The sequence below is a fragment of the Schistocerca serialis genome, chromosome 1 (assembly GCF_023864345.2).
Source record: "Schistocerca serialis cubense isolate TAMUIC-IGC-003099 chromosome 1, iqSchSeri2.2, whole genome shotgun sequence".
Taxonomy (NCBI): Eukaryota; Metazoa; Arthropoda; class Insecta; order Orthoptera; family Acrididae; genus Schistocerca; species Schistocerca serialis.
The window spans coordinates 872,867,808-872,894,953 of NC_064638.1; the positions used below are offsets into that span (position 1 = coordinate 872,867,808).

General features: G+C 43.4%; 1 protein-coding gene across 1 annotated transcript in view; it reads right to left on the reverse strand.

Moving 5' to 3' along the window:
* LOC126486258 (proton-coupled folate transporter-like) overlaps positions 1-27,146 on the reverse strand; it is a 151,326-nt gene that overhangs the window by 77,384 nt on the left and 46,796 nt on the right. The window contains exons 3-4 of the mRNA XM_050108936.1: positions 13,696-13,870; positions 7,827-8,013 (exon numbers count right to left, since the gene is read on the reverse strand). Coding sequence (XP_049964893.1) covers positions 7,827-8,013; positions 13,696-13,870 — 362 coding nt within the window. The remainder of the gene's footprint in view (positions 1-7,826; positions 8,014-13,695; positions 13,871-27,146) is intronic.

Consider the following 27,146-nt stretch of genomic DNA (forward strand, 5'->3'; position numbering starts at 1 on the left):
GGTTTGAGTGTGGCTGTCTCCAGTTCTGTTTTATCTTATTTTATTTACTTTTCTGATCTGTTCGTTCTATCTCGTGAGATTTTTTTTAAATTTAAAAACGCTTATTACTTATTTTAATTATCTGTTTCCTCCAATTTCTGTTTTAGTTTATTGTATTTATCTTTCTGATCTGTTTGTTCTATCCCGTGAGATTTTTTTAAAAAAAGACAAAAAACACAAATCAGCTACTGAAGCATCTTTATCTTCTATGGGTTGCCGGGGTTACGACCCCTGGGGAGATGGGTGGGTATTCATGCATGGCTGTCTTCACTTACACGTTGTAGCTACGCAAGGCGTCTAAATTTGTTTATATTTAGTTTGCCCCCCCTCCACCCAAAACACCCCATTTCCCGCGCTTGTCCCGTTAGTGTCATTAGGCTTCTTGTGGAAAGTGTGTGTGTTTGTTTTTGTTTCCGCCATATTTGTGACGTCATGGGTCAAAGCAGACGGGCGGGATCGGACGCTTCCGTATTTCCAAAATTTCGAGTATTGTAAATTGTTTCACGAGACAGTTATAAAATGATACGTGTCTGAGAAAGTGGTCAGTTTGATGCTGCCGACTGTGCCTTGAGCGGTTGACAGCAGATGTTCCGTCTTTTTTAATCTCTTTTTGTTTGTTATTTTTCGTTGAATTTGTCCCATGACACCTGTTTTAAGTTCGTCATTGATCCATTCACTCAGTTTAATTATTACAGAGGACAGACAACCCTCTGACCGATCACGCTGAGCTACCGTGCCGGCTCCGTTCGGCCTTCCGCTGCGTCCATATACAGTAAAAGTACGGCCAGAGACGCAGTGAAAGAGACACTTCGTACCGAGCTGTCAATCTGTCCACGTTCGTCAAACGCCGGCATAAGCGCTGCCTCGGATTACGTCGGCGCTAGGTATCCACCGAACGCATGTTTTCGGTAAAAGTAGGAAGTTAATTTGCGAGAACTGTACACCGTCCTGGACCGGTTTGATTTCACGGAAGTAACTGTGTGCCCCCTGTAATGTTGGCAAAACCGCACTGGCAAGTGGTGAGATTATTTTCAACTTTTGTGGCGAGCAGGTAACTTTGACTAGTAGAGGTCAGGGCTCTAGACTATTTTACTTGGAACTTAACGCAGAGGTCGCCTCTGAACTGCTAATGCTGCTGTTTATGATAGGAACATTATTATTATTGTTATCAGGAATATTATTATGTTTGTGCGTGTGAACTTTCATTGAATATTTTAATCGGTTGGAACGCTAAACTTTTATTTATAGTCATAATTTCTGATCCTGATGAGTAAATAGCTATAGTCCGTGAGACGAGTGATTGGTACTGACAGATCCGGCGGGCAGACGGTGCTGTTGCCGAACGTGGCTCACAGCACGCGGCGCCCTGTCTGCTACACGCATTCTCTAGCAGCAGAAATAAAAGCGAGACAAAATACAAGTCGTATTGGTACGCGTGAATTTATTTAAAGTTGATGCTTGAAATATATTAACTCGAAAACTGATAAGAGCTATTTAGTACAAGTATCTAAGACGCTGAAACATAATAAAGTTATTTGTTAAACTTCACAACTGAAATGAAAACTATTTTTGCAAGTTGTTGAACATTAGCAGTTTTGGTTTCCATTGTTAAGTATTAGCATTATTAATTTGTTCTATTACAAGCTACAGAATAATTGGTCAGTGTATTAAGAGTTATAATCTGAAGAAAGTACTCACAATATGATGATCTGGTTGTAGATCGATAGCAAACTCCCTCCTTACATTCCTGAATACGTTGTAGTTACTGTAATGGAAAAAAACCACTCACATCACTGTCAGAATCTGATTTGACATTGTCTTCCTCAGCACTACTCGAACTATCACTGCTCTCTCCCAGATGTATAATTAAATTTTCGATGCATTCTTCCACAACCCCTTCGGTTTTGGCCGCCTCTCTGATGGCACTTGCAGTGCTGTTTACAATTTTAGCCCACGTCTCGCTTGTCACTTTATTGATAGCTGCTGGAAGGAGAGTTTCCACTTCAGAGATCGTGAATTTTTTATTGTTTGCAGCAATGTAATTTTTTATCTGCGCCCACACACCTTCAATTGCATTGAAGTGACAGTGGTATGGAGGAAGCCGAACGATTTCATGCCCGTGCCTTTTAGCAATCTCGTCAATTACATATGTTGGAAATTGGGGTTTCTTTTGTGCCACAATTTCGAGCAGTTCCGCCTTCCTTAAATCTTCTCTGAAATCTACTTTTCGCCGTTTCAACCACTGAATGATATCGTCTTCTTTTGTTGCCAAGGTTGGTGCCTAATCGTGAACAACGGAATGATAAGGCGCATTGTCCATAACAATCACTGATGGACTTGTCAGATTCGTCATAAGCGATGTCTCAAACCATTCTTGAAATACTACACTGTTCATTTCTTCATGGTAATCTCCGGTCTTTTTTGACCGAAACATTTTCAAGAAGTTTGGCACACAACCTTTCGATGTTCCTGCATGTAAGACAATAATACGCCCTCCTTTGCAAACAGGAACTGCCATTGTCCCCTCGGGCGTTCCATCATTCCAGCCTCTACGTAAAGAATGGCTGGCATTGACCCAAGTTTCATCTAACTTTCGAATTCCACACCCATGATCCTGCGCAGAAATCTGCACCGCCATGCAACTACATCTGTCCTTTCCATTAATATTTTGCGTCCGTTAAACAGTGAATAGCTGAAGCCTATGTCTTTCAACACTGTACGCAATGAAACTTTGCTCCCTTTAAAAAGATCGTCTTTCTGAAGCGACACCTGTAATTTAGATAGAGTGGGATGTTCCCTCCTCTTATAATAGCTGTATATATGACGACGAATAGCATCTTTCTGAAAATCGTCCAAAGCTGTCACCTGCTTATTTCTCGGTCGCTTCTTTCGTGGTGTGTGCAGCTTTGTTGTGCCACTCTCGTCACAATCTACACTATACTGTTCTTTCCCTATCTTTACAACAGTGTTCTTACTTATTTTCAATGCTGCTGCAGTTCTCTTCACAACCTGAACAACAGGAATTAAGGGCCCACCTTTGTCCTTTTCTTTCTCAAAGTAATCCCTCACAGAGCACACGAATTCACGGGCCTGGGTGTGTAGCACACTTTTCTTCCTCCGTTTCACTTCTTGTGTTGGGCTGGTACTACCCGCCGCACTAGACATTGTTTACAACGAAACATAAACAAAGAAACACTAATAACAACAAAAACGAAATAAACTGCGAATTCAACTTCAGACAAACGACGAACGACCGCACCGCCTGCACGCGAGACACTGGTAAGTTTCAGAAGCGCGTGCGACCGGGTTTCAGAGCGGCAACGTGGCCCTTGCTACCCGCTCAAAGTCAGGCCGTCATTGGCTGCCTGCCTGCGGTCGCTAGGCAACGGGAAGACGCTACCGAGCTGTCAATACCAAAGACTCGTCTCCCAGACTATAGTAGGAACATTTTCATTCGGTGAGTACATTTCCATCACTTTCTGCCTGACCGCAAAAAATATCGTAGTTTTTCAGGCTCTTGCGGATACGGCGGCGAATATTATGTTCATTTATATAAAATTCACCCGCCGCCTCACAACCTTTCTGATAGGAAATCGCGAATTGAGTTGCAGGACCGAGATGATAGGTATCCCATAGCATGCAATTTGATTATACGCTCCTTGTGAGAAACTGTATCAAAAGCCTTCTACAACGTGTACAACTTTGCTTCCGCCGTTTGCCGATAGGTGGCGACAACAGTAAGTAGCGGCCGAAAGGAACAGATCGCTGACGTCAGGCAGTTAGCTTGAATCTCGGTCAACATAACCTCATTCAAACATTAGTCGATTTGTGTCGGCATCATAAAGTTGTTCTTGATTGAAAATGTCAGTTTACGAGCCTAATTCTCGTCATTTACGGGGGGTGTTCCTGTTTTGTTTCAGTATGCGGAAAACAGCGGCCGAGTCTCAAATGGTTCAAATGGCTCTGAGCACTATGGGACTTAACATCTTAGGTCATCAGTCCCCTAGAACTTAGAACTACTTAAACCTAGCTAACCTAAGGACACCACACACATCCATGCCCGGGGCAGGATTCGAACCTGCGACCGTAGCAGTCCCGCGGTTCCGGACTGCAGCGCCTAGAACCGCACGGCCACCATGGCCGGCTGGCCGAGTCTCATCGAATGCTCTCAAGTACGTATGGTAAGGACGCTATTAGTGAAAGGACGTGTCGTAAGTGGTTTCAACGCTTCAAGAACGGTAATTTTTAACGTCGTAGACCAACATAGTGGTGGAAGGGAGAACGTTTCCCAAGATGCAAAATTGAAGACAGTGGTGAGTCAACTCGCGTCAAACTCAAGAAGAATTGGCGCGATTAGTGGGAGTAACACAGCAAGCCATTTCAAAACATCTCAAGGCTATGGGCAGGATTCAGAAAGAGGGAACTTGGGTCCCGTGTGAGCTGAAATCAAGAGACGTTGAACGGCGTTTGTGTGTTTGTGAACAGTTGGATTGGATTGGATTGGCTGGGGGAAGAGACCAAACAGCGAGGTCATCGGTCTCATTGGATTAGGGAAGGACGGGGAAGGAAGTCGGCTGTGCCCTTCCAAAGGAACCATCCCGGCATTTGCCTGGAGTGATTTAGGGAAATCACGGAAAACCTAAATCAGGATGACCGGACGCGGGATTGAACCATCGTCCTCCCGAATGCGAGTCCAGTGTACTAACCACTGCGCCACCTCGCTCGGTGTGAACAGTTGCTTCAGAGGCAAAAACGGAAGGGGTTTCTGCATCCCATTGTGATCGGGGACGAAAAATGGGTTAGTTACGATAACCCTAAACGCAAAAAATGATGGGGATATCCCGGCCATGCTTCCACGTCGACGGCCAAACCGAATATTCACAGCTCCATGATCGTGCTCTGCATTTGGTGGGACCAGCTCGGCGTTGTTTACTATGATGTGTTAAAACCAAGAGAAACAATCACAGGTGCTCGTTATCGAATGCAATTAATGCGTTTGAGCAGAGTATTAAAAGACAACCGGCCGCAATACAGCGAGAGGCACGATGAATTGATTGTGCAGCACGACAACGCTCGACCCCACGTTGCAAAAGAGGTCAAAACGTAGCTGGAAAAGTTAAAATGGAAAGTCCTACCCCACCCGCCGTATTCTCCAGGCATTGCTTCCTCTGACTATCACCTGTTTAGATCAATGGCGCATGGCCTGGCTGACCAACACTTCCGATCTCACGAAGAAGTCACAAATTGGATCGATTCGTGGATCACTTCAAAAGATGAACAATTTTTTCGACGCGGGATTCGTGCACTGCCCGAAAGATGGAAGAAAGTAGTGGCCAGCGATGGAAAATACTTTGAATGATAGATGTGTAACCAATTTGTTTCATTAAAGCCTCAAATGTTGGGGAGAAAACGGCGGAAGCAATGTTGTACACCTTGTAGTAATACAAGATTATGAAATCAATTTCAGACCCCTTGTCGGTAGCACTCATTACTTCATGAGAATGAAGAGGTAGTGTGTTTCACAAGAACGATATTTTCGGAATTTGTACTGTATGCCAGTAGATCGTTTTCTTCTACAAAAATTATTTTTGTGTGTTTGGACCGATAACTGCAACTATACTTTCAATATTGTTGCCCATGACCAATCACGTTTAATCAAGCAAGGAGGGAATGGAATGGAAGGGAATGGGACGGAACGAAATCCCCGCAAATGAGATTCAGATTAATTTGTTGCAGAAGAAGTTGCTATATCACACAATAGCCCATAACGACAGTGCTTCAATTGAACAGATACGCCTGCGAGGGCACTGCTTTCCATGGGGCATATAGAATTTGAAAAATGCTCCAATATACACTCTATCACAAAATGACGCACTACGAAGGCATTACCCGAAGGGGGCAGAAATAGGTAGATGCGACGTTCATGTACAGACAAACAGCTGATTACAATTTCAGAAAAACTGGATGATTTATTCAAGAGAAAGAGCTTCTGAAATATGAGCAAGTCAGTAATTGGACCTCTACTGACCCTTATGTAAGCAGTTATTAGGTTTGGCATTAGAGTTGTTGGATGTCCTCCTGAGGGATATCATGCCAAATTCTGTCCAATTGGCGCATTAGATGGTCAAAATTCGGAGCTAGTTGGAGGCCCTGCCCATAGTTCTCCAAACGTTCTCCAGTGGGGAGAAATCTGGCGATCTTGATGGCCAAGATAGGGTTTGGCAAGCACGAAGACAAGCAGTAGAACCTCTCGCCGTGTGCGGGCGGGCATCATCTTGCTGAATGTAAGCCTAGGATAGCTTGCCATGAAGAGCAACAAAACGTGGCGTATAATATCGTCGACGTACTGCTGTGCTGTAAGGGTGCTGCAGACGACAACCAAAGGGTTCCTGATATGAAGTGGTACTCCCAGACCATCACTTCTGGTTGTCAAGCCATACAGCAAGTGACAGCCAGGTAGGTATCCCACCGCTGCTCAGGGTGCCTCCAGAAACATCTTCACTGGACATCAGGGCTAAATTCGAAGCGGGACTCATCAATGAAGACAATTCTGTTTCATTGAATGGTATTCCAGGCTCAATGTGGCGATATGGTGGACACCTCTGCAAACGGTCTTTTTGGTGTAGAGAGGTCAATTGTAGTCGGGACAAGGGGCGCCGGAAGCTCTATCCCCTTTCTGTGGCTAATGGACCTTGTTGTCACTAAAGCACCAGTTGCCCACCCGGTTGGCCATGCGATTTAACGCACGGCTTTCTGGGCGGGAAGGAGCGCCTGGTCCCTAGCACGAATCCGCCTGGCGGATTTGTGCTAGTCTGTGGATGGTTTTTAGGAGGTTTTCCATCTGCCTCGTCGAATGTGGGCTGGTTCCCCTTATTCCGCCTCAGTTACACTATGTCAGCGATTGCTGTGCAAACAAGTTCTCCACATATGCGTACACCACCATTACTCTACCACACAAACATAGGGGTTACACTCGTCTAGTGTGAGACGTTTCCCGGGGGGGGGGGGGGGGGGGGGGAGGGTCCACCGGGGACCGAGCTGCACAATAACCCTGGGTTCGGTGTGGGGCGACAGAGGTGTTAAGTGGACTGCGGTAGTCGTCATGGGGTTATGGACCACTGCGGCTGCGGCTAGGACGGAGCCTCTCCGTCGTGTCTAGTTCCCTGGTTAACATACAATACAAAGGACCGGTTGCACGTCGGATCGATGATATGGTGGATCTGTGGCTCTGTGCCTCTATGACAACTGCTCGGTCCTCACGTTCTGTCGTCTCTCTAAGTCAGTCGCTCCTTCTTGACATTGTGTTTGACCATGATTGATCAATTCCTGCCAACATTGTCGAATAGTGGCTTCGTTCCTGTTCACATGTCGGGCGATTACTCCAACTGGTTGGTGCCTTTGTGCCCAACTACACGTCCTCTCTCAAATTCTGCCATCGGTGTATGTTGTTCACGTGTCTGTCTGCGAGGCATAATAACAGTCCAACTGAGTACACAGGATTAATTTCGCAGAGACTTTACACGCTGGTATCGACACGTAACCCGCTTACTATCCTTGCCAGCTGTGTGTGGAACTGCCCTGCAGCCTTACATATTTATCAGTCAGCTGATAAAGTTTAAGTTTTGCATTTTTCGTCGATACATGCCTGAATATCAGTTTGTGACCAGTTTGCATAACCCTTCCGCAATTCGTTTTGCTTTCTTTTTTTTTTTTAAGAGTGTGGTTGCATCATCATTCTGAATGTATTGAGATTGCAGCCGCACCTGCAGCTGTGTGATGTAGCCTACCTTCTCCGTCTGCGGCGCTCGCGGGCGGGACTCCGGCAAGTAGAGCAGCGTGTACAGCAGGCAGAAGGCCATGCAGCCCACGGCGACGCCGAAGACGCCGGCGTACGACATGGCACCAAACAGCGGCGATGCCAGCCCCGCACCCAGCATCAGCGACAGGTACTGCGACGCGTCCAGCACGCCTAGCCTGCAACCGCGCACCACCACCTTTCTCGTCTCACTCTTTTCATGTCTTGCACAAGTGGGCAAGGTCTCTTACCTTAGATCTGACGTTTATGACTAATCATCTGGCGCTAAGCCCCCTCATACGATGTACGATCGAGAACATGCCCTCGCTCTGGTGCCCGTAATATGTCAGACCAATTTTTCTTTCCTTTACTGTGATTTCATTCCCCTGCTCCATATGGGCAGGGGAGGGCTGTCAGCGGCACAATCCGTCGCTCTTCAGCCGAGTGACATGACAGCTAATACAAGAAGAAAATGTTACACATAAAGACGATAAAAATGGGGACATAAAACAGAGTAAGGGAAGATAATGGAGGTAAAAATACACTGACATGGAGATGTTCATGGGAGGACAATTAAAAAAGTCGACATAAAGTTAAAAAAACACAGTGGGTGATTCGTAGAACAAGAAAAAGACATTGAAGTCACATGCACAGGTTAAAAGTTGGCCACAGTGTCAAAAACACTCCAGAACAACCCACTTTAAACCCACTTGGAGCACACATGATGATGAAGAAAACTGCCAGGTGGGACCTGCCGAGGGAGAGGCCAGAGAGGATAGGATAGGAGGGCAGAGCAAGGTGTAGCAGGGGTGGGGTGGGATTAAAAGAATAGGGGCGTCAGCAGGTGCACCAAGAGGCAGGAGAAAGGTGGGGCAAGAGATGAAGAGAGAAGACAAGGAAGGAGGCAGAGACACTGAAGGGGAGCACAACAGATAGAGGGGGAGCAGGAGGGGAAAGCCGCTCAGGAGAAGGGAGGGAGAGGAGAGGGAGCCTTGAGGAGGAGGCAGGAGGAAGATGGGGTTGGAGTTGGTAGGAAGGGTAGATGTCAGGGCGAAGCTCATCATCCGGGAGGCGTAGATGGTGGAAGTTACATTGGGAAAGGAGGCAGAGGGTGTGGAGATGGAAAGAGGGTGGGACACAACGGTAAAGGCGCGGCAACAGGCTGGGGGTGGAGAGGAAGGGAGAAGGGACCAATGAAATTGCTCCCTCACTATGAAGCCCATCGTATAACCAGCTACGAGAAGACACAGAAGTAAGGTTTCAATATTGTCAATTTAGAATTATGAAATGTAATACAGCCAATCATATGAGGATCGGTAAAAAGTAGTGCATCACATTTTTTCTCGACCAATTTCTGTTGAAAACATGCAGAATTTGTATGGGCTTCGTGAAATACCCTTCTTCAGCACCTATAGTTTCATGCAGTTCCGATAGCTACACGTAACTGTTCAAATGGTGTCTAGCAGAGAGTTCCACCGTGTTTCTTTTGACGGAAAACCATAGCATCGTGGATATTCATAGATGCTAGCTGAATTACGGATTACAGAAACCTGGCAGCGAACAAAGCAAGGCTAGTCGTTGGGTAAGGCATTTGCCATTATGGCAACAAGGTCTCGCAAACCTGTCCAAACTCCCACTTGCCAGCCGGCCGCACTCAGCTGTGACTCCTGCAGTTTTGGAACGTGCGGACACTCTCATTCCAGGTGATTGATTGATCACAAAGACCTCGCTGCTGAGCAGGGCGCCTCTGATGGTAGTGCTGACACCTTCGTCCACCAGTTCGGGTACTCGAAGGTGTGTGCCTCACTGCCTAACAGAAAACCATAAAGAGCTTCCATCTGTTTGGTCCAATGAAGGACGCACCCCGCAGGAAGCAGTACGTGGACGATGGGGAGGTCACTGATGCAGCAAGACGCTGGCTCCGACGTCGGCCAGTAGAGTCATACCATGCGGTCATACAGGCCCTCCCAGTAAGGTGGCGTAAGGCCATCGCATTGACAGGAGACTATATTTGAAAATAGGGTTCTGTAGCCAATACAGTGGGGAATAATATGGCATACTGGAATGCTGAATAGAACCAAAACGTCTTCAGAAAAAAAATGTTGCCGCGCGGGATTAGCCGAGCGGTCTAAGGCGCTGCAGTCATGGACTGTACGGCTGATCCCGGCGGAGGTTCGAGTCCACCCTCGGGCATGGGTGTGTGTGTTTGTCGTTAGGATGATTTAGGTTAAGTAGTGTGTAAGCTTAGGGACTGATGACCTTAGCAGTTAAGTCCAATAAGATTTTACACACATTTGAACATTTTTTGAAAAAAATTGTTGCATTACTTATTGACCGCCCCTCGTAATTTCCTTCCACATTTTATATTATTTTATTTCCAATTTTTGGGTAAGTAATAATAGAGTTGATGTTCTAGAGGCAGTGTTCTGCTCTCCTCTCTGTTAAGGTGCTGTGTATAGCAGTGGTTCCCAACCTATCTGAGACCATTACCCTGAGTTCAATCACATATTAGCTTTGCCTGAACCTACCATCATCAACGATAGCACCTAATTAAACTTTAGAATAAAAAATAATTTTCTTCTAATATTTTCATTTTGAAATGATAAAAGATATATTATATTTAGTTTTTGTAGGAGTTTTGCTAAACCTCGAGCTAATGAGTCAATGAGACAATTGGTACAGCTTATTTGTAACAACCCTTTCACAGAATGATGAAGCACTTCCAGTGCCTTGTGTTACCTCAAACTACTTCTTAGAGAAGAAAGCCAACTATCCACATAGAGGGCAGTCTGTTGATGCAAAACATGACTTCTCTGCACCAGTCCTCGCCTTAGAGGCACTCGCTTCAGTCTCATCCTGCAGCCCTATTTAATATAATTCAAATTACAATATGTAAGCTATACTTGGGTCTGCTGTCTGTAACTCATTTGATAACTTCTGACCTGGCAGAAATTTGAAGACGTCTGGATGCCAATACTTCGTGTCTGACTACTAATATTACTACTGCTACTACTACTACTAAACGTAGTAGCCGTTTCATAGTTATTGTTATGCAGTCATAATAGTTCGCTTGTTGTTGCGAAGTGAATAATGAAGCAATTTCTAACCTACTGTGGAAACTACCTACAACTCAGTTCATCTGTATCTAACTTCCCTAATCATACTGCAATCATTGGAGGAGACTTTCATCATCCAACAATGATGATTGTAATTTTGTTAATGGTGGGCGTGACAAGACATCATGTTAAACAGTACCATACGCCTTCTCTGAAAACTACCTAGAGCACATATTTCGGAAATACATTCGTGATGGAAATATATTAGATCTAATGGCAACAAACAGACCTGACCTCTTTGAGGATGTCCACATCAAAACTGGTATTAGTGCCCATGAAGCAGGCAGTTAATAACAACAATGAATACCAAAGTAAAAAGGGCAACTAAAACAAGTAGAAAGATTTACATGTTCAGCAAACTAGTGAAAGAAGTAGCAGTGGCATATCCCACTGAGCAACTTGCAACTTTTAGCTCAAGACAGGGGCATGTAGAAGAATTGCGGCTCAAGTTTAAAAGAATAGCTGAACATACTCCAGATAGATATGCTTCCAAGAGAACAGCAAACTACGGACAGGACCTCCATGGTATGCAGTCACTGTAAAGAGCTTTCTGGAGAAACAGAGACTACTGCATTGTAGATATAAAACAAAGCAAAGGATAGACACATGCTGAATGAAACGCCTTTGGCAGTCAAGAGAGCAATGAGTGAAGTCTTCAGTGACTACTGTAGCAGAACATTGCCGACAGATCTTTCAGAGAACCCAAAGGCTGTTAGTAGCACCTAAGTTAGTGTCCAGTCTATAATGCACAAGATAGGAACTGAAATTGAGAGAAGCCTCAGTTTAATCCTCGTACGAAGAAAGAGGTGAGTGAAATAAATATTAATGCCAGTGGCGTTGAGATACAGCTGAAATGGTTAAAATTGAACAAAGCCCTAGGACCCGGTGGAACCCTTATCGGATCCTATGCCCAATTTGCGGCCGAGTTAGCTCTTCTGTTAACTATAATCTACCGTAGATCCCTCGAACAAAAAATTGCGTCCAGTAACTGGAAGAGAGCCCAGGTCACACTTGTCTACAAGAAGGATAGCAGAAATGATCCGCAAAGTTAGCGTCAAAATATTCGTGACATCCAGTTGTTGTACAACGTTAGAACATATTCTGAGCTCAAATATAATGAGGTATATCGAACAAACGACCTCCTCCATGCCATCTAGAATGGGTTTCGAAAACAGTGATCAACTGAAACGCTGCTTGCAAGTTTCTCACATGACATGGAAGCTCTGCATGAAGGCCTTTAGTATTTCTCAATTTACGGAAAGCATTTGACTCATTGCCGCACCTACGCTTATTATCAAAAGTACGATCGAATCGGGTATCAGGTGAAATTTGTGATTGAATTGAAGTTTTTGGTAGGGAGGACGCAACATTTAATCTTGGTCGGAGAGTCATCGACAGATATAGCAGTGTCTTCGGTTGTACCATTATTTTTTAAAGACCTTGGGGACAATATTAATAGTAACTTCAGACATTTCGCAGATAATGCAGTTGTATTCAGTGAAGTACTCCTACAATCTGAAATCAACTGCCCAAATATTCAGTCAGACATTGATGAGATTCCAAATTGTCGCAAAGATTGGTAACTTGGTTTAAATATTGAGAAATATAAAACTTATGCACATCACAGAATGAAAAACATAATATCCTATGAATTTACTATCTGTGGATTATAGATGGAATCGGAAAACTCATGCAAATACCTGGGTGTAACACTTCGTATGGACATGAAATGACACGATCAGATAGGCTGAATAAAGGGGAAAGCAGATAGCAGACTTCGGTTTATTGGTAGAAAACTAGGGAAGTGCAGTGAGCCTACAAAGGAGATTCCTTACAAATCACTCGTGGGACCCATCCTAAAATACTGTTCAAGTTTGTGGGACACGTACCAAATAGATCTGACAGGAGATGCTGATCGTATGCAGTGAAGAGCTGTACGAAAGGTCACAACTGTTTTTGACACGCGGGAGAGTGTCACAGAGATGTTGAAAGAACTGAACTGACAGACTCTTGAAGATAGACAGAAACTATCCCGAGAAAGTCTACTAACAAAAATTCAAGAACCCGCTTTAAAACAGTGACTCTAGGAATATAATACAGCCCCTTACTTATGGTTCCTATAGCGATCGTGCGGACAAGATTACATTAATTACAGCACGCACAGAGACATTTAAACAGTCATTCTTCCAGCATTCCGTAGGTGAATGGAATGGGAAAAAGAGTTGGATAACATATTACTTTCTCCCATATACGTCGACCGCGACGAAAAAGTGAGAGAAGAGCTCATACGGAGGTTTATCGATGGTCACTCTTCCCATGCACCGATTGCATATGCGACAGGGAAGAGCGTACGGCAAGTACGCACTGCAAGGTGTGGCTGTAGCGTTGGATGAAATATTAACATCGCAAGATAGTGCTTCCAATACAGGTCTCAGTCTTTTTTTTTATCCGCAACTCGTCCACGTTGAGGATTACTGTTTCAATCTGTCGGCGTAATCGTCATTTGTCCCAGCACCCATCTTAAATATTCGACAACGAATGGTGTAGTTGTTTCTTATTGTTTTCTAAGACATGTAGGACATATGGTCATGTCAACCCTTACACCATTCTCGAGCAAGTGACGATGCTGTTTACGAACACATTTGAGTTACATTATTTGCTGAAAAACTCCCTAAGGGCAAATATGTTAGATATTTGTGAATAGCGGTAGTAACTTCAGCGCTGAAGATTCGGAAGTGCACGTACCGGATTTCCTTCTCTTCCGGACTGCTGACGTCGACGATGTAGACGTTGGCGATGGCCATGAGGTTGAGCATGCCGCCGCTGAACGTGTTGACGATGGACGGCAGCAGCAGCCACTCTGCCTCCAGCTCCGGAATCAGCGACAGGCCGCAGTACAGCCCGTACGAGATGAAGTTGCCTGCAACCAGTCGCCACGTCGCCTGTCGCAGCCCCATTACAAAGGAACATCTCTCGCTATACTAACCAGTATTGGTTTTCACGTCTTACGATACTTCGAGATTCTGAATAGTTACAGCCAACGTCAGTGTGTAAAACATGATGTATTAGAACTCGACAAAAAGCTCCATCCACAGTTATTGTTTAACATTTTGCTGTATGTCACCTTTCACTTAGTTCGGGGAGTGGTAACATGATCTCATTTTCAACTTCGTATCTTACAGAGTGCCCCTAACCATGTCGTTTTATGCAACCCACAATGTTATAGCTGGCCATCATAAACCATACGAGAGATTTTCATACTCTCTCGCTCGCTGCGCGTGAACTATTCGTCCTACACAAAAATTGAAAAGGACCTTTTTGTAAGAAATTTAATGTAGTCAAACATTTCACTGGGATACGTTCTCACCAAGAGAGACCAAGGAAGACCAAGAGGTGAATACACTAAGCAGATTCAGAAGGATGTAGGTTGCAGTAGGTACTGGGAGATGAAGAAGCTTGCACAGGATAGAGTAGCATGGAGAGCTGCATCAAACCAGTCTCAGGACTGAAGACCACAACAACAACAACGTTCTCACCGGAGGGCCACGGTTTTCAAAGTGACCTTCAAACGCACCTACACCCCAACACTCATCCCTCACCAGTCAGGATTTCTAGTATGTTGTTCGTGGCAGTCCTTCCTATTAATGTATAAAGATTTCCGACTACAAGAACTATTCCCGACATACGACCTTTTCCGGTCTTCATGGACTGGGCTATTGCGCCACCAGCACACTCGGCTGCTTCGTTAACATTGTTAATTTAAACGTACTCGTGAGAGTAATGAACGGAAAAGACTTTTGTATGCGTTACGCTTAATCTAATTATTTTGACAACTCGATCCGAACTTAGCCCTTACAACCGCAGTGCGTTTCGTAGTCAGAAGGCCTGACGAATACAACGATGTAATTTTTTATTTTATGCTTTTAAAATTTACCAAATTATTAGGTAAAATTTACACAAAAGTCAGTTTTACAATCTGTAAGTGCTCGACTAGCTGTAAGCCAATGTCGTAATAAGGCCAGTCAATGAAGACCTAAAAAGGTCGAATTTACGGTCACAAATATTTGTACATACTAGAAATCCTGACTGCTGAGGGATGAGTGCAGAGGTGGAGTTGAGTTTAGCCACTTTTATACATTTTTCTTGAATATCTCGAAAACTACGGCCTCTGGCGAAAAAGGTATCCCAGTGCAAAATTTGACTACATTAAATTTCCTGCAAAAAAGTCCTGTTCATTTTCCCATGGGACTAGTAATTTGCTCGTAGTGAGCGAGAGAATATGAAAATCTTGTACGTGATTTCTGATGGCCAGTATTAACATCGAGGGTTGTATAAAACGACAGCGGCAGGGGCACCTGGATCACCCAGTATGTGTCACATGGGTCTTTCTGCCATGCCACATGCAAGGTGACTTTTAAGATGTGTTTATATTGGCCCTACTTTACGATAATATGTGGCCGCAATAGTATTACAGTTAATATTGCTGCCATCTGACTGCAGTACGCAGCAATACTGTGGTGTAGCTGGGCAACCGCCTATGGAGCACGCTGTTGCAGGCTATTACCAACAGCGCTACAGTGCACGAGTCATGCAATCTGAGGGGTGAAATAATATTATTCAGTTCGGAAGATAGCGCGCATACGGTGAGGCACTCGATTTGTTCACTGTCTGCAGAGAAACAAAAGTGAGCAAACAAGACAACTACGTGTTCTGTAAACGTGATCGTACATCGACGACCACAGCTATGGTACATGGAAAGTAATACAGGATTATTAGTGAATACTTCCAGGGTTTCAGAGGACGACTCTCGAAAACTGAAAGACACTCAGAGAAACATGTATCATTAGACTGAGCATCTATCCAAATTTCGATTCGTAACACGCGCCGTGGCGTACCTTCAGAATGCACCAATAACGGCAGACACGTCAGAACATGTCGACAAACTATACTCTCCGAATTGTCGCACTGGATTGGATCGCACCTGCAAGTAAACAACCCACTGATCAGATTTCCAAAGCAGGCTGCCACGGAAGTTGCAGCAGAGACTTCAATGAACTGCACACACGGATTACGTCTGTCGCGTCACAAACGGCGTCCTCATTCTGTGCCTGTACAGTAACGTGACTTAGAAACTGGGAGCACCTGTACAGTAATATGAGCGGGAAACTTGGAGAGATGTTCTATTCAGTGATATGTGTCTAATTTCTGTATGTCTTGTAGTTTTTCGTAGTTCTCTTCTGACACCTCAGAGGTACTTGTGAACAGGACATTCTCGCTACTACCATTGCAGTAGTTAACCATAATTTATCCTACATAGGTTCTGAAGACTTTTAAACTTTTTTGCAGCTCCATCATGTCTTCCTCCTCGTTTATAGGCAGTAAGCTACAGATTGTAGGTTTTATTCCAGTCTTTGTATACACTACTCACATCCAACAACTCTGGTAGTTGATGCATTGCATTTATGAAATTATTAGTTCTGCCAATCTACAGGTAAACCATAATAACATTGACTGTTATTTCAGATTATTTTAATGAATTCTTTCAGTCCTTCCACCACAGTGTGACAATCGCCTTTACCAAAAAGCATGTCAATAACAGTGAACTTTGAAGAGGAACATGAAACTTATGTATCTATTATTAGTAGAGAAAAAATAAAGGGAGATCTCCAGGTTGGTTGTACTGGTATATAGTCTTTCATATTGGCATTAAATATACCAAGCCTTGGACGAATTGCTTTCACCATGTATTCAAAATTGTGTTTCAGCATTCTGGATAAGGTATACACCTAACTTTGGTTCACGTGTTAAGATTTCGCAAGTGGTTCACTTACTTAAAGAAGAACATATCGACCTAATCCTACTTTTCTATTGCTTACTAACTTCGTACCACGTGGAATGCAAATGAAAGCTAATCACACTCGCTTACATTAGCTCGCTTTTTTCCATTTTGCTGCAATACTGTGACCCGTGTAAACACTTCTGACCCTGAAATGTACTTCTACAAACATTGCCGGGCAAAAGTGGTAAGAAGTGTTGGTGATCATGTGGCTGCCAAGAACATTGCCAGGATGTATTGTAGGCAATATGCGATTTTAATGGTCTGTGTAAATATAGCTTTGGATACACACAGGAAATCAAACAGCTTGCAGGTAACGTTGAAAGGAATCGAAAAGTAATGTACAATTTTGACACAAAAAAATATTTACAGAAGTAGGATGGGACTGCTGGTTCAAGCCGGGAGCAAGGGAGATAGGCAACCCACACGCCCAGTGAGTAAATTATCAATGGTCACTCTAGCTAGAGTGGGCGTTAGATCAAAGTTACTAAAGACAAGTGATTTCAAGTTATGCTTCCGGTGTCGGATTACACACTTGTGCTATATATTCATAATTCATATACATAAGAAACAGGGATCGCTACACTCTGAACTACCTAGTCCCAGTTAGTTTTCAAGGTCACCCAGCTACCCTCTTCCCTCATCCCAAAGACATACATGCAGATCATAGTATTTTTGCCAGGATAACAAATAACTGCAAATATTCTAGTACAAAGGCTTTTATTAATTCTGCATATACATTTACACACAGAAAAAACTCTTTCTTTCTTTTTATTTGGTATAGTTTTAATGACATCCAGCTGAATTTTAATTTATAAATTAAATCCGCATCACAATCACCTATTTCCTTCTCCTTCTCCAGCCAGTAACTTGACAATTACAAAGAGGGTACATTTTCGGATTCTAATATATATCTAATCTGCTTCCTGCAAAAGATCTGTTTTATTGCTTTAACAATTACCTCTGTTCTGGCGCTGCAGTCCGGAACCGCGGGACTGCTACGGTCGCAGGTTCGAATCCTGCCTCGGGCATGGGTGTGTGTGATGTCCTTAGGTTGGTTAGGTTTAAGTAGTTCTAAGTTCTAGGGGACTTATGACCTAAGATGTTGAGTCCCATAGTGCTCAGAGCCATTTGAACCAATTACCTCTGTTCCGTCTTGCAGTTCTTCTAGGCTTCATGTAGTAAGCGTTCAGGCATTTTAACTTTGCCTCTTTTTTCAGCTTTGACGCTATTATTCAAGCGCTCCACATCTTCCTGTATGTTAACTAACAACTCCTACAGATTCTAGCGGAATTTCTGTCCAGAGCTAAAATTTTACAACTTTTGCAACGAATGTCCATTAAATTTAGTTATTCCAACACTTTTAAATCCCCGAAAATCGCTGTTCTATTCTAGCTGCCAACTCCACACTGCCATATTTAGATGGAATACAACCATCCTTTTTAAGTCAATCCAAATGGGAATGCAGGTTTCTTAGAACATTTTCCTGTGTCCTGTAATGTTGTTAACATTCTCGATTTCTTGATTTCGGCCAGTACTCCAACACGTGAGCAATTTCCATTGCTACTTACTGTAAATGTATATATTTTATATTATTTAGTCATAGCCAGGTCTCCTCTGTACTTAAAGCAACATCTGTACTTAAAGCACATCTCCAATAGTTTATTCTTTTTTCAGTTGCTGTTTATACTCTTCATTTGTGGCAGTTGCCGTTGTCATATGCTTTAGTTTTTGATTCTTGACTTCGATGTCTTCAATTACGTTTTCTTTTTCGTACGCATAACACATTAACTGTATTAGGGGCGTAGTTTCCTTAATAGGGAATGGTTTAAATATGTTCGATTATAGGTTCTTTTTCTTAAGACTTGTGGAATTACATTGCTTGTGGCGACCAGACCTAACTGGCAAATCTATATTTGATTTTGTCGTGGAGTGTAGTGTCCTAGATTGAGAAAAATGTATGGCACTTATATCATCTTTGTTAGAGCCACTGTTTAGAATCTTCACACAGTTTACAGGTAGATAATTAAAGCTGTTGCAGACAGAACGTAACTAACAAGTTTCTCTTGGTCTTGAGTGTATGCATGACTTAGTTGTACACTAGCCAATTTTTGGGTTTTCTTATTACCCTAGTAGACAAACTGAAGAACACTGTTAAACCCCACACAGGTGCTGTTCTGTAAGTTATTCGTTAAGTGACATTGCGTGGAAGCGACTGGTATGGAGTATAGTGGAACACGTTTTAAATACGGTTTTTCAATGTTTAATTTAGTTTGACAGTCTTACACAGGGTCAGACACTTTACAAAATCTGTAACGTGGTTACCGATAACTTTGTTTACTCCTGGGATTGTGGTTCAAATGGCTCTGAGCACTATGGGACTCAACATCTGAGGTCATCAGTCCCCTAGAACTTAGAACTACTTAAACCTAACTAACCTAAGGACATCACACATATCCATGCCCGAGGCAGGATTCGAACCTGCGACCGTAGCAGTCGCGCGGTTCCAGACTGAAGCGCCTACAACCGCTCATCCATCGCGGCCGGCTGGGATTGTGATTCGAATATAATTATGTCGCATAGCTTTACAATTGGAGTCCATCCGCGATAAACAGTCAATCCAAAATGTCCACAGTCACATTACTGTTCACCTCGCAGTCTTCTTCGATGCTGAAGTCACCGGTATGATATTAAGTAGTCGCACATCCCTACTTTGTTAAATATCCCGGCAGAATATTGCGTTGTCCTAATCGAAAAGTATTAGTCGTCTACCCGAAACTGCTGCAGTATTCCAGGCCACAGGCCTTTTATATTTTTTCGAATAGGTTTTCATTCCTTCCTTGCCGATTTTTCCCAGTATTCCTATTGCTGTCGCATTATCTCTCCCGTACAGGAGATGTCTCACAGTGAAGAACTTGGAGAATTTACTTCATAGATGACAATTAAGTGACCCACACCATCTCCTTCTTTAGCATCACAGACTATCTGTTTTATAATTATTCTTGCCAATCCTCTTGATTGCAGCTTTTAACTACCATAATATTGATAACGAAGAAAAGAACAGCAGTCAATCGTGAAATCCGTCGTTTTATTACAGCAGATCTAGATTTCAACTGTTACATAGTCATCTTCAGTGCTAAAAATTAGAAAACATATAACTTCAATTGAAAATGTCACACTTTTGATTTGTATCCAACAACAAGATCAAGCTCATTGCTTTCGTTTGAAAGGCAGGGATTGCAAAAGTTGTAAACCTTAAGTTCCATACAGAAATTCCGCAAGAATGTGTAGAAGCTGTTAGCTTATTTACAGAAAGGTGTGGAGCGCTTGAACTGTTGTGTTATGGCGGAAATACGAGGCAAAATTAAAATCCCTAAATGCTTGCCACATTAAAGTTAGAAGAAATGCAAGAAGGAAGAGAGCTAACTTTTAAACCCATAAAAATGATATTTGACAGAACGAAAATTATATATGTATTAGAGTTCGAGAAAGTACTTTCTTTGCTGATTGGAGAAAGAAATAGATGATTATGATGTGGATTAAAGTTATAGGTTAAAAATTAAGCGGGCGTTATTAAAACAACACCAAACAAAAGTAAAAAAAGAATTGGTTTTTGCGTGAAAATTTACACAAAACTAATAAAAGCTTTTGTACGAGAATGTTTGTTGTTATTTGCTAATCTGACCAAAATTCTTAAGTCTCCTACATCCTATGATCTACGTGTATGTTTTTGGGATGATGTAAGTGAGTAGTTGGGTGACACTGAAAAGTAGTTGATATTAGGTAGTTGAAAGCGTAGCGACCCTGGTTCCTTGCCTGTATGAATATGATGGTGTTGAGATCCCATACTCCGAGAAGCGTGGGGAACGATGCAGGAGATCCGCACCGCCGACTAGGCAAGGTCGCAGCGGAGGTGGTTTGCCATTGCCTTCCTCCGACCGTAATGGGGATGAATGGTGATGATGAAGACAACACAACAGCACCTAGTCATCTCGAGGCAGGGAAAAATCCCTGACCCCGCCGGGAATCGAACCCGGGACCCCGTGCGCGGGAAGCGACAACGTTACCGCAAGACCACGAGCTTCGGACCTGTATGAATATACAGGGTGATTTTTTCCAGCGTGTACAAACTCTAGGGATTGATCGATGAGAGAATACGGAACAAAAAAGGTCTAATGAACTTATGTCCAGAAATGCATGGTTTCCATTTTAGAGACCGTTTATTCAATCTACATCGTTACAGAGTCTGTGATAGAATACGCGCTGTACCATGCAGCCACAGTTACAGTATGCGTTGAAAATGGTTTCCATGTGCTTGAATGCATGCATGTACGTGCCGTAGTACGTTCTGTCTCACACATTCACATCGGCCAGGCTGCATCTGAACAGCGCCAAAGGTGGCATGAATAAGCTGCCCCATTGTCTCCACATCTGGAATGGGCTCTACATACACGATATTTTTGAGAGGCCCCATAATCAGAGATCACACTGGTTGAGATCCGCCGAACGAGCAGGCCATGCAATTGGACCCCTCATCTGATCCATTGAGCAGGGAAGACACGATTGAGATGCGTCCTGACGTTAACGGTGAAGTGGGCTGGAGAGCCATCACGTAGCAGCCACGTAACCCTTCGAACCACAAAGCACTTCTTACAGTAGGGGAGGCAAAGTCACTCACAAGAAACGCCAATCGTCCCGGCCCGCCCATTCTGGCAGCACCGGTGCTGATGATTCGCTGTCACCATACCTTGGAAGTTCTGCGTACTGTCGCGTAGATGACAGTTGTGAAAGTTGAAGATATCACTATGCGTAAAGATGTCCTCATATGTGAATAGGATGGATGACACAAATCCTAGAATCGTGGTTGGCTGGTGAACAATGACAAAACTGCCCCCTATGTGGAAAGTCCGTCGCTAGTAAGCGCTGCACACGCTGTAAGTGTAAGAATGTTCCACACGGTCGTCTGCCTCAGCATATACCGGCGGGCCGTACAGACACGGCGGTAGCTTTCCACATTGTTAATAACATTTTCCTCTAAGTCTGGTGTCCGAACATATCGGGAACGTCCTCTACGATTTTCTCCTTCCTGAAATGACCCTGTCTCAGACAAACGGCGAAACACTATTGCAAACACTGAATGCTGTGGTTGTTGACGGCGGGGATAGGTCTCCTGATACAGTCTTGTTGTTCGCCACCCGTTGCCATTTGCCTTTCCGTAAATAAACACAGTGTCGGCAAGCTCTCGATTCGAATACGGAGCCATTGCGTACCACGCTGTAGCACATCTACTACAAGGTGAGTTGTCCGTCCCAGTAGCTGAGAAGTCAGCGTGACGGAATGTCATGCCAAGGGGCCCGGGTTCGATTCCAGGCTGGGTCGGAGATTTTCTCCGCTCAGGGACTGGGTGTTGTGTTGTCCTAATCATCATCATCTCATCCCCATCGACACGCAAGTCATAGAAGTGGCATCTACTCAAAAGACTTGCACCAGGCGAACAGTCTACCCAACAAGAGGCCCTAGCCACACGACATTTCCATTTACAAGATGAGTCAGCAAGAGAGGTGAATCGGACACAACATTATCAGTTACTATGGCAGGAGAGCATGACATAGGAGGAACAGTACCACCCTATAGGAGGAAAACATGCATGCTGTTACTGTGGCTACATGGTACTGCGCGAATTAGATCGCAGTCTCTGCAACAAAGTATGATTGAATAAACGGTCTCTAGCATGGAAACCATGCATTTCCGGACATAAGTTCATTAGGCTTTTTTGTTGTATATCCTCTCATTCATCAACCCGTAGAGTTTGTACACGGTGGAAGAATCACCCTGTATATTGCACATATCTCTAGTCTGACAATAGAAGTGTAAGCTGAAGTCTCCCTCCCCCCCCCCCCCCGTACGTTATCAGTGACCACTGATACCCACTACTTATCAGTTATAGCGTTATTATATCACCAGACGTGAAGGTTGCCTATCCTCGTTGCTCTAACCTGCAATGCTATCCTCCTTACGAAGCCATCACTAATTTTATTATAGATCACAAATGACAAGTTGGACATAAAACTAACTAAGCCATATGTAAAATGAACGCTTTATCAAGATATCATAGAGTTGCTTTTTATAAACGAATGACATCGGCTGCAAAATGTGCGAAACGTCTCGTCGTGCAAGTAAATTTCGAAGCCCGTTCTTGCTCTAGGCTTGGCGATACTTTTCATTTTTGCGAGATTTTCGCGTGCCTCTTCGGACATCCGTACAGCTGTTCTGGGTACAGCTGGTTTCCAAAGTTCGTCCTTGCGAGCATGGAGCTATGAACTTAATTATTGACAAAACCAATGGACAAATAAAATAAGAAGATGAGGGATTTTCGCCTACCAATAGTCCACACCATCTGCAGGCGACGTTTCCGTATATAGAAGAAAGCCGTCCTGTATATAAAGCATCATTAGTGCCCACCATAAGACAGTAACTGCAGCAAGTCAGTAACTTCGCAGAACAGGAGCTGACTGTCCATCAGGGGTGTACACACTGAACCAGAAACTAACAGCCGGCCGCGGTGGTCTCGCGGTTCTGGGCGCTCAGTCCGGAGCTGCGCGACTGCTACGATCGCAGGTTCGAATCCTGCCTCGGGCATGGATGTGTGTGATGTCCTTAGGTTAGTTCGGTTTAAGTAGTTCTAAGTTCTAGGGGACTGATGACCACAGATGTTAAGTCCCATAGTGCTCAGAGCCATTTGAACCATTTTTAGAAACTAACAAAAATATTTTTAGTCGGGTAATTCATTAGCAGAAGTTGTTTCTCCCCTTCATTCAAAACTAGTTGCCGCGAAGTCAGACAAATAATTATTTTCACTAGGAATCTAGTCTGCTGCTGAAAGAACATTTCTGTCTCACTGAAAACAGTTCAATTAGTATACTAGCGAGGGTAAGTCGTGTCCGTCTGTAAAGCCAAAAACCGCAAGAACTAAAACAATTATTGTGGTTGATGAACCATACAGATGTTGTTGTTTTTGTCTTCAGTCCTGAGACTGGTTTGATGCAGCTCTCCATGCTACTCTATCCTGTGCAAGCTTCTTCATCTCCCAGTATCTACTGCAGTCTACATCGCTCAGAATTTGCTTAGCGTATTCATCTCTTCGTCTCCCTCTACGATTTTTACCCTCCACGCTGCCCTCCATTACTAAATTGTGACCCCTTGATGCCTCAGAACATATCCTACCAACCGATCCCTTCTTCTAGTCAAGTTGTGCCACAAACTCCTTTTCTCCCCAATTCTGTTCAATTAGTTATGTGATCTACCCATCTAAACTTCAGCATTCTTCTGTAGCACCACATTTCGAAAGCTTCTATTCTCTCCTTGTCTAAACTATTTATCGTCCATGTTTCACTTCCATACATGACCACACTCCATACAAATACTTTCAGAAACGACTTCCTAAACTTAAATCTATACTCGATGTTAACAAATTTCTCTTCTTCAGAAACGATTTCCTTGCCATTGCCAGTCTACATTTTACATCCTCTCTACTTCGACCATCATCAGTTATTTTGCTCCCCAAATAGCAAAACTCCTTTACTACTTTAAGTGTCTCATTTCCTAATCTAATTCCCTCAGCATCACCCGACTTAATTAGGCTACATTCCATTATCCTCATTTTGCTTTTGTTGATGTTCTTCTTATATCCTCCATTCACGACACTGTCCATTCTGTTCAACTGCTCTTCCAAGCCCTTTGCGGTCTCTGACAGAATTACAATGTCATCGGCGACCCTCAAAGTTTTTATTTCTTCTCCATGGCTTTTAATACCTACGCCGAACTTTTCTTTCGTTTCCTTTACTGCTTGCTCAATATACAGATTGAACAGCATCGGGGAGAAGCTACAACCCTGTCTCACTCCTTTCCCAACCACTGCTTCCCTTTCATGTCCCTCGACTCTTACAAATGCCATCTGGTTTCTGTACAAATTGTAAATAGCCTTTCGCACCCTGTATTTTACCCCTGCCACCTTTAGAATTTGAAAGAGAGTATTCCAGTCAACATTGTCAAAAGCTTTCTCTAAGTCTACAAATGCTAGAAACGTAGGTTTACCTTTCCGTAATCTTTCTTCTAAGATAAGTCGTAGGGTCAGTATTGCCTCACGTGTTCCAACATTTCTACGGAATCCAAACTGATCTTCCCCGAGGTCGGCTTCTACCAGTTTTTCCATTCGTCTGTAAAGAATTCGCGTTAGTATTTTGCAGCTGTGACTTATTAAACTGATAGTTTGGTAATGTTCACATCTGTCAACACCTGCTTTCTTTGGGATTGGAATTATTATAATCTTCTTGAAGTCTGAGGGAATTTCGCCTGTCTCACACATACTGCTCACCAGATGATAGAGTTTTGTCTGGACTGGTTTTCCCAAGGTTGTCAGTAGTTCTAATGGATTGTTGTCTACTCCCGGGGCCTTGTTTCGACTTAGGTCTTTCAGTGCTCTGTCAAACTCTTCACGCAGTATCATATCTCCCATTTCATCTTCATCTACATCCTCTTCCATTTCCATAATATTGTCCTCAAGTACATCGCCCTTGTGTAGACCCTCTATATACTCCTTCCACCTTTCTGCTTTCCCTTCTTTGCTTAGAACTGGGTTTCCATCTGAGCTCTTGATATTCATGCAAGTGTTTCTCTTTTCTCCAAAGGTCTCTTTAATTTTCCTGTAGACAGTATCTATCTTACCCCTCGTGAGATAAGCCTCTACATCCTTACATTTATCCTCTAGCCATCCCTGCTTAGCCATTTTGCACTTCCTGTCGATCTCATTTTTGAGACGTTTGTATTCCTTTTTGCCAGCTTCATTTACTGCATTTTTGTATTTTCTCCTTTCATCCATTAAATGCAGTGTCTCTTCTGTTACCCAAGGATTTCTACTAGCTCTCGTCTTTTTACCTACTTTATCGTCTGCTGCCTTCACTATTTCATCCCTCAAAACTACCCATTCTTCTTCTACTGTATTTCTTTCCCCCATTCCTATCAACTGTTCCCTTATGCTCTCCCTGAAACTCTGTACAACCTCTGGTTCTTTCAGTTTATCCAAGTCCCATCTCCTTAAATTCCCACCTTTTTGCAGTTTCTTTTGTTTTAATCTACAGTTCATAACCAACAGATTGTGGTCAGAGCCCACATCTGCCTCTGGAAATGTCTTACAATTTAAAACCTGCTTTCTAAACCTCTGTCTTACCATTATATAATCTGTCTGATACCTTCTAGTAACTCCAGGGTTCTTCCATGTATACAACCTTCTTTCATGATTCTTGAACCAAGTGTTAGCTATGATTAAGTTATGCTCTGTGCAAAATTCAATCAGGCGGCTTCCTCTTTCATTTCTTAGCCCTAATCCATATTCACCTACTACGTTTCCTTCTCTGCCTTTTCCTACTTTTGAATTCCAGTCACCCATGACTATTAAATTTTCGTCTCCCTTCACTACCTGAATGATTTCTTTTATCTCATCATACATTTCATCAATTTCTTCATCATCTGCAGAGCTAGTTGGCATATAAACTTGTACTACTGTAGTAGGCGTGGGCTTCGTGTCTATCTTGGCTACAATAATGCGTTCACTATGCTGTTTGTAGTAGCTTACCCGCACTCCTATATTTTTATTCATTATTAAACCTACTCCTGCATTACCCCTATTTGATTTTGTATTTATAACCCTATATTCTCCTGACCAAAAGTCTTGTTCCTCCTGCCACCGAACTTCACTGATTCCCACTATATCTAACTTTAACCTATCCATTTCCCTTTTAAAATTTTCTAACCTTCCTGCCCAATTAAGGGATCTGCCATTCCACGCTCCGATCCGTAGAACGCCAGTTTTCTTTCCCCTGGTAACGACGTCCTCCTTAGTAGCCCCGGCCGGAGATCCGAATGGGGGACTATTTTACCTCCGGCATATTTTACCCAAAAGGACGCCATTATCATTTAACCCTACAGTAAAGCTGCGTGCCCTCGGGAACAATTATGGCTGCAGTTTCCCCTTGCTTTCAGCCACCGTACAGATATCTGATGAGTTGCGCTGTTAGTTTCCGCGATAAAGCATCTTCTGGTTAGGAACAAATCGCATTTAGTGTTCCACAGTGTTCAATATTGTGTCTGGGTCTACTCTTACAATATGAATGCCCTTCACTTTCATATTGATAGAGCACAAATAATTATCCCTACAGACGGTGCAAGCAGCATACATTTTTTTTTATTTGCGAGCAGTTGGTTTCGGTCCTTTCCTCAGACCATCTTCAGGCTTTTCCACGCCATCACGCCATTATGGCTACTGGTGGCTGCGCAGTGACAACCTTGCTTCGACGGATCTCTC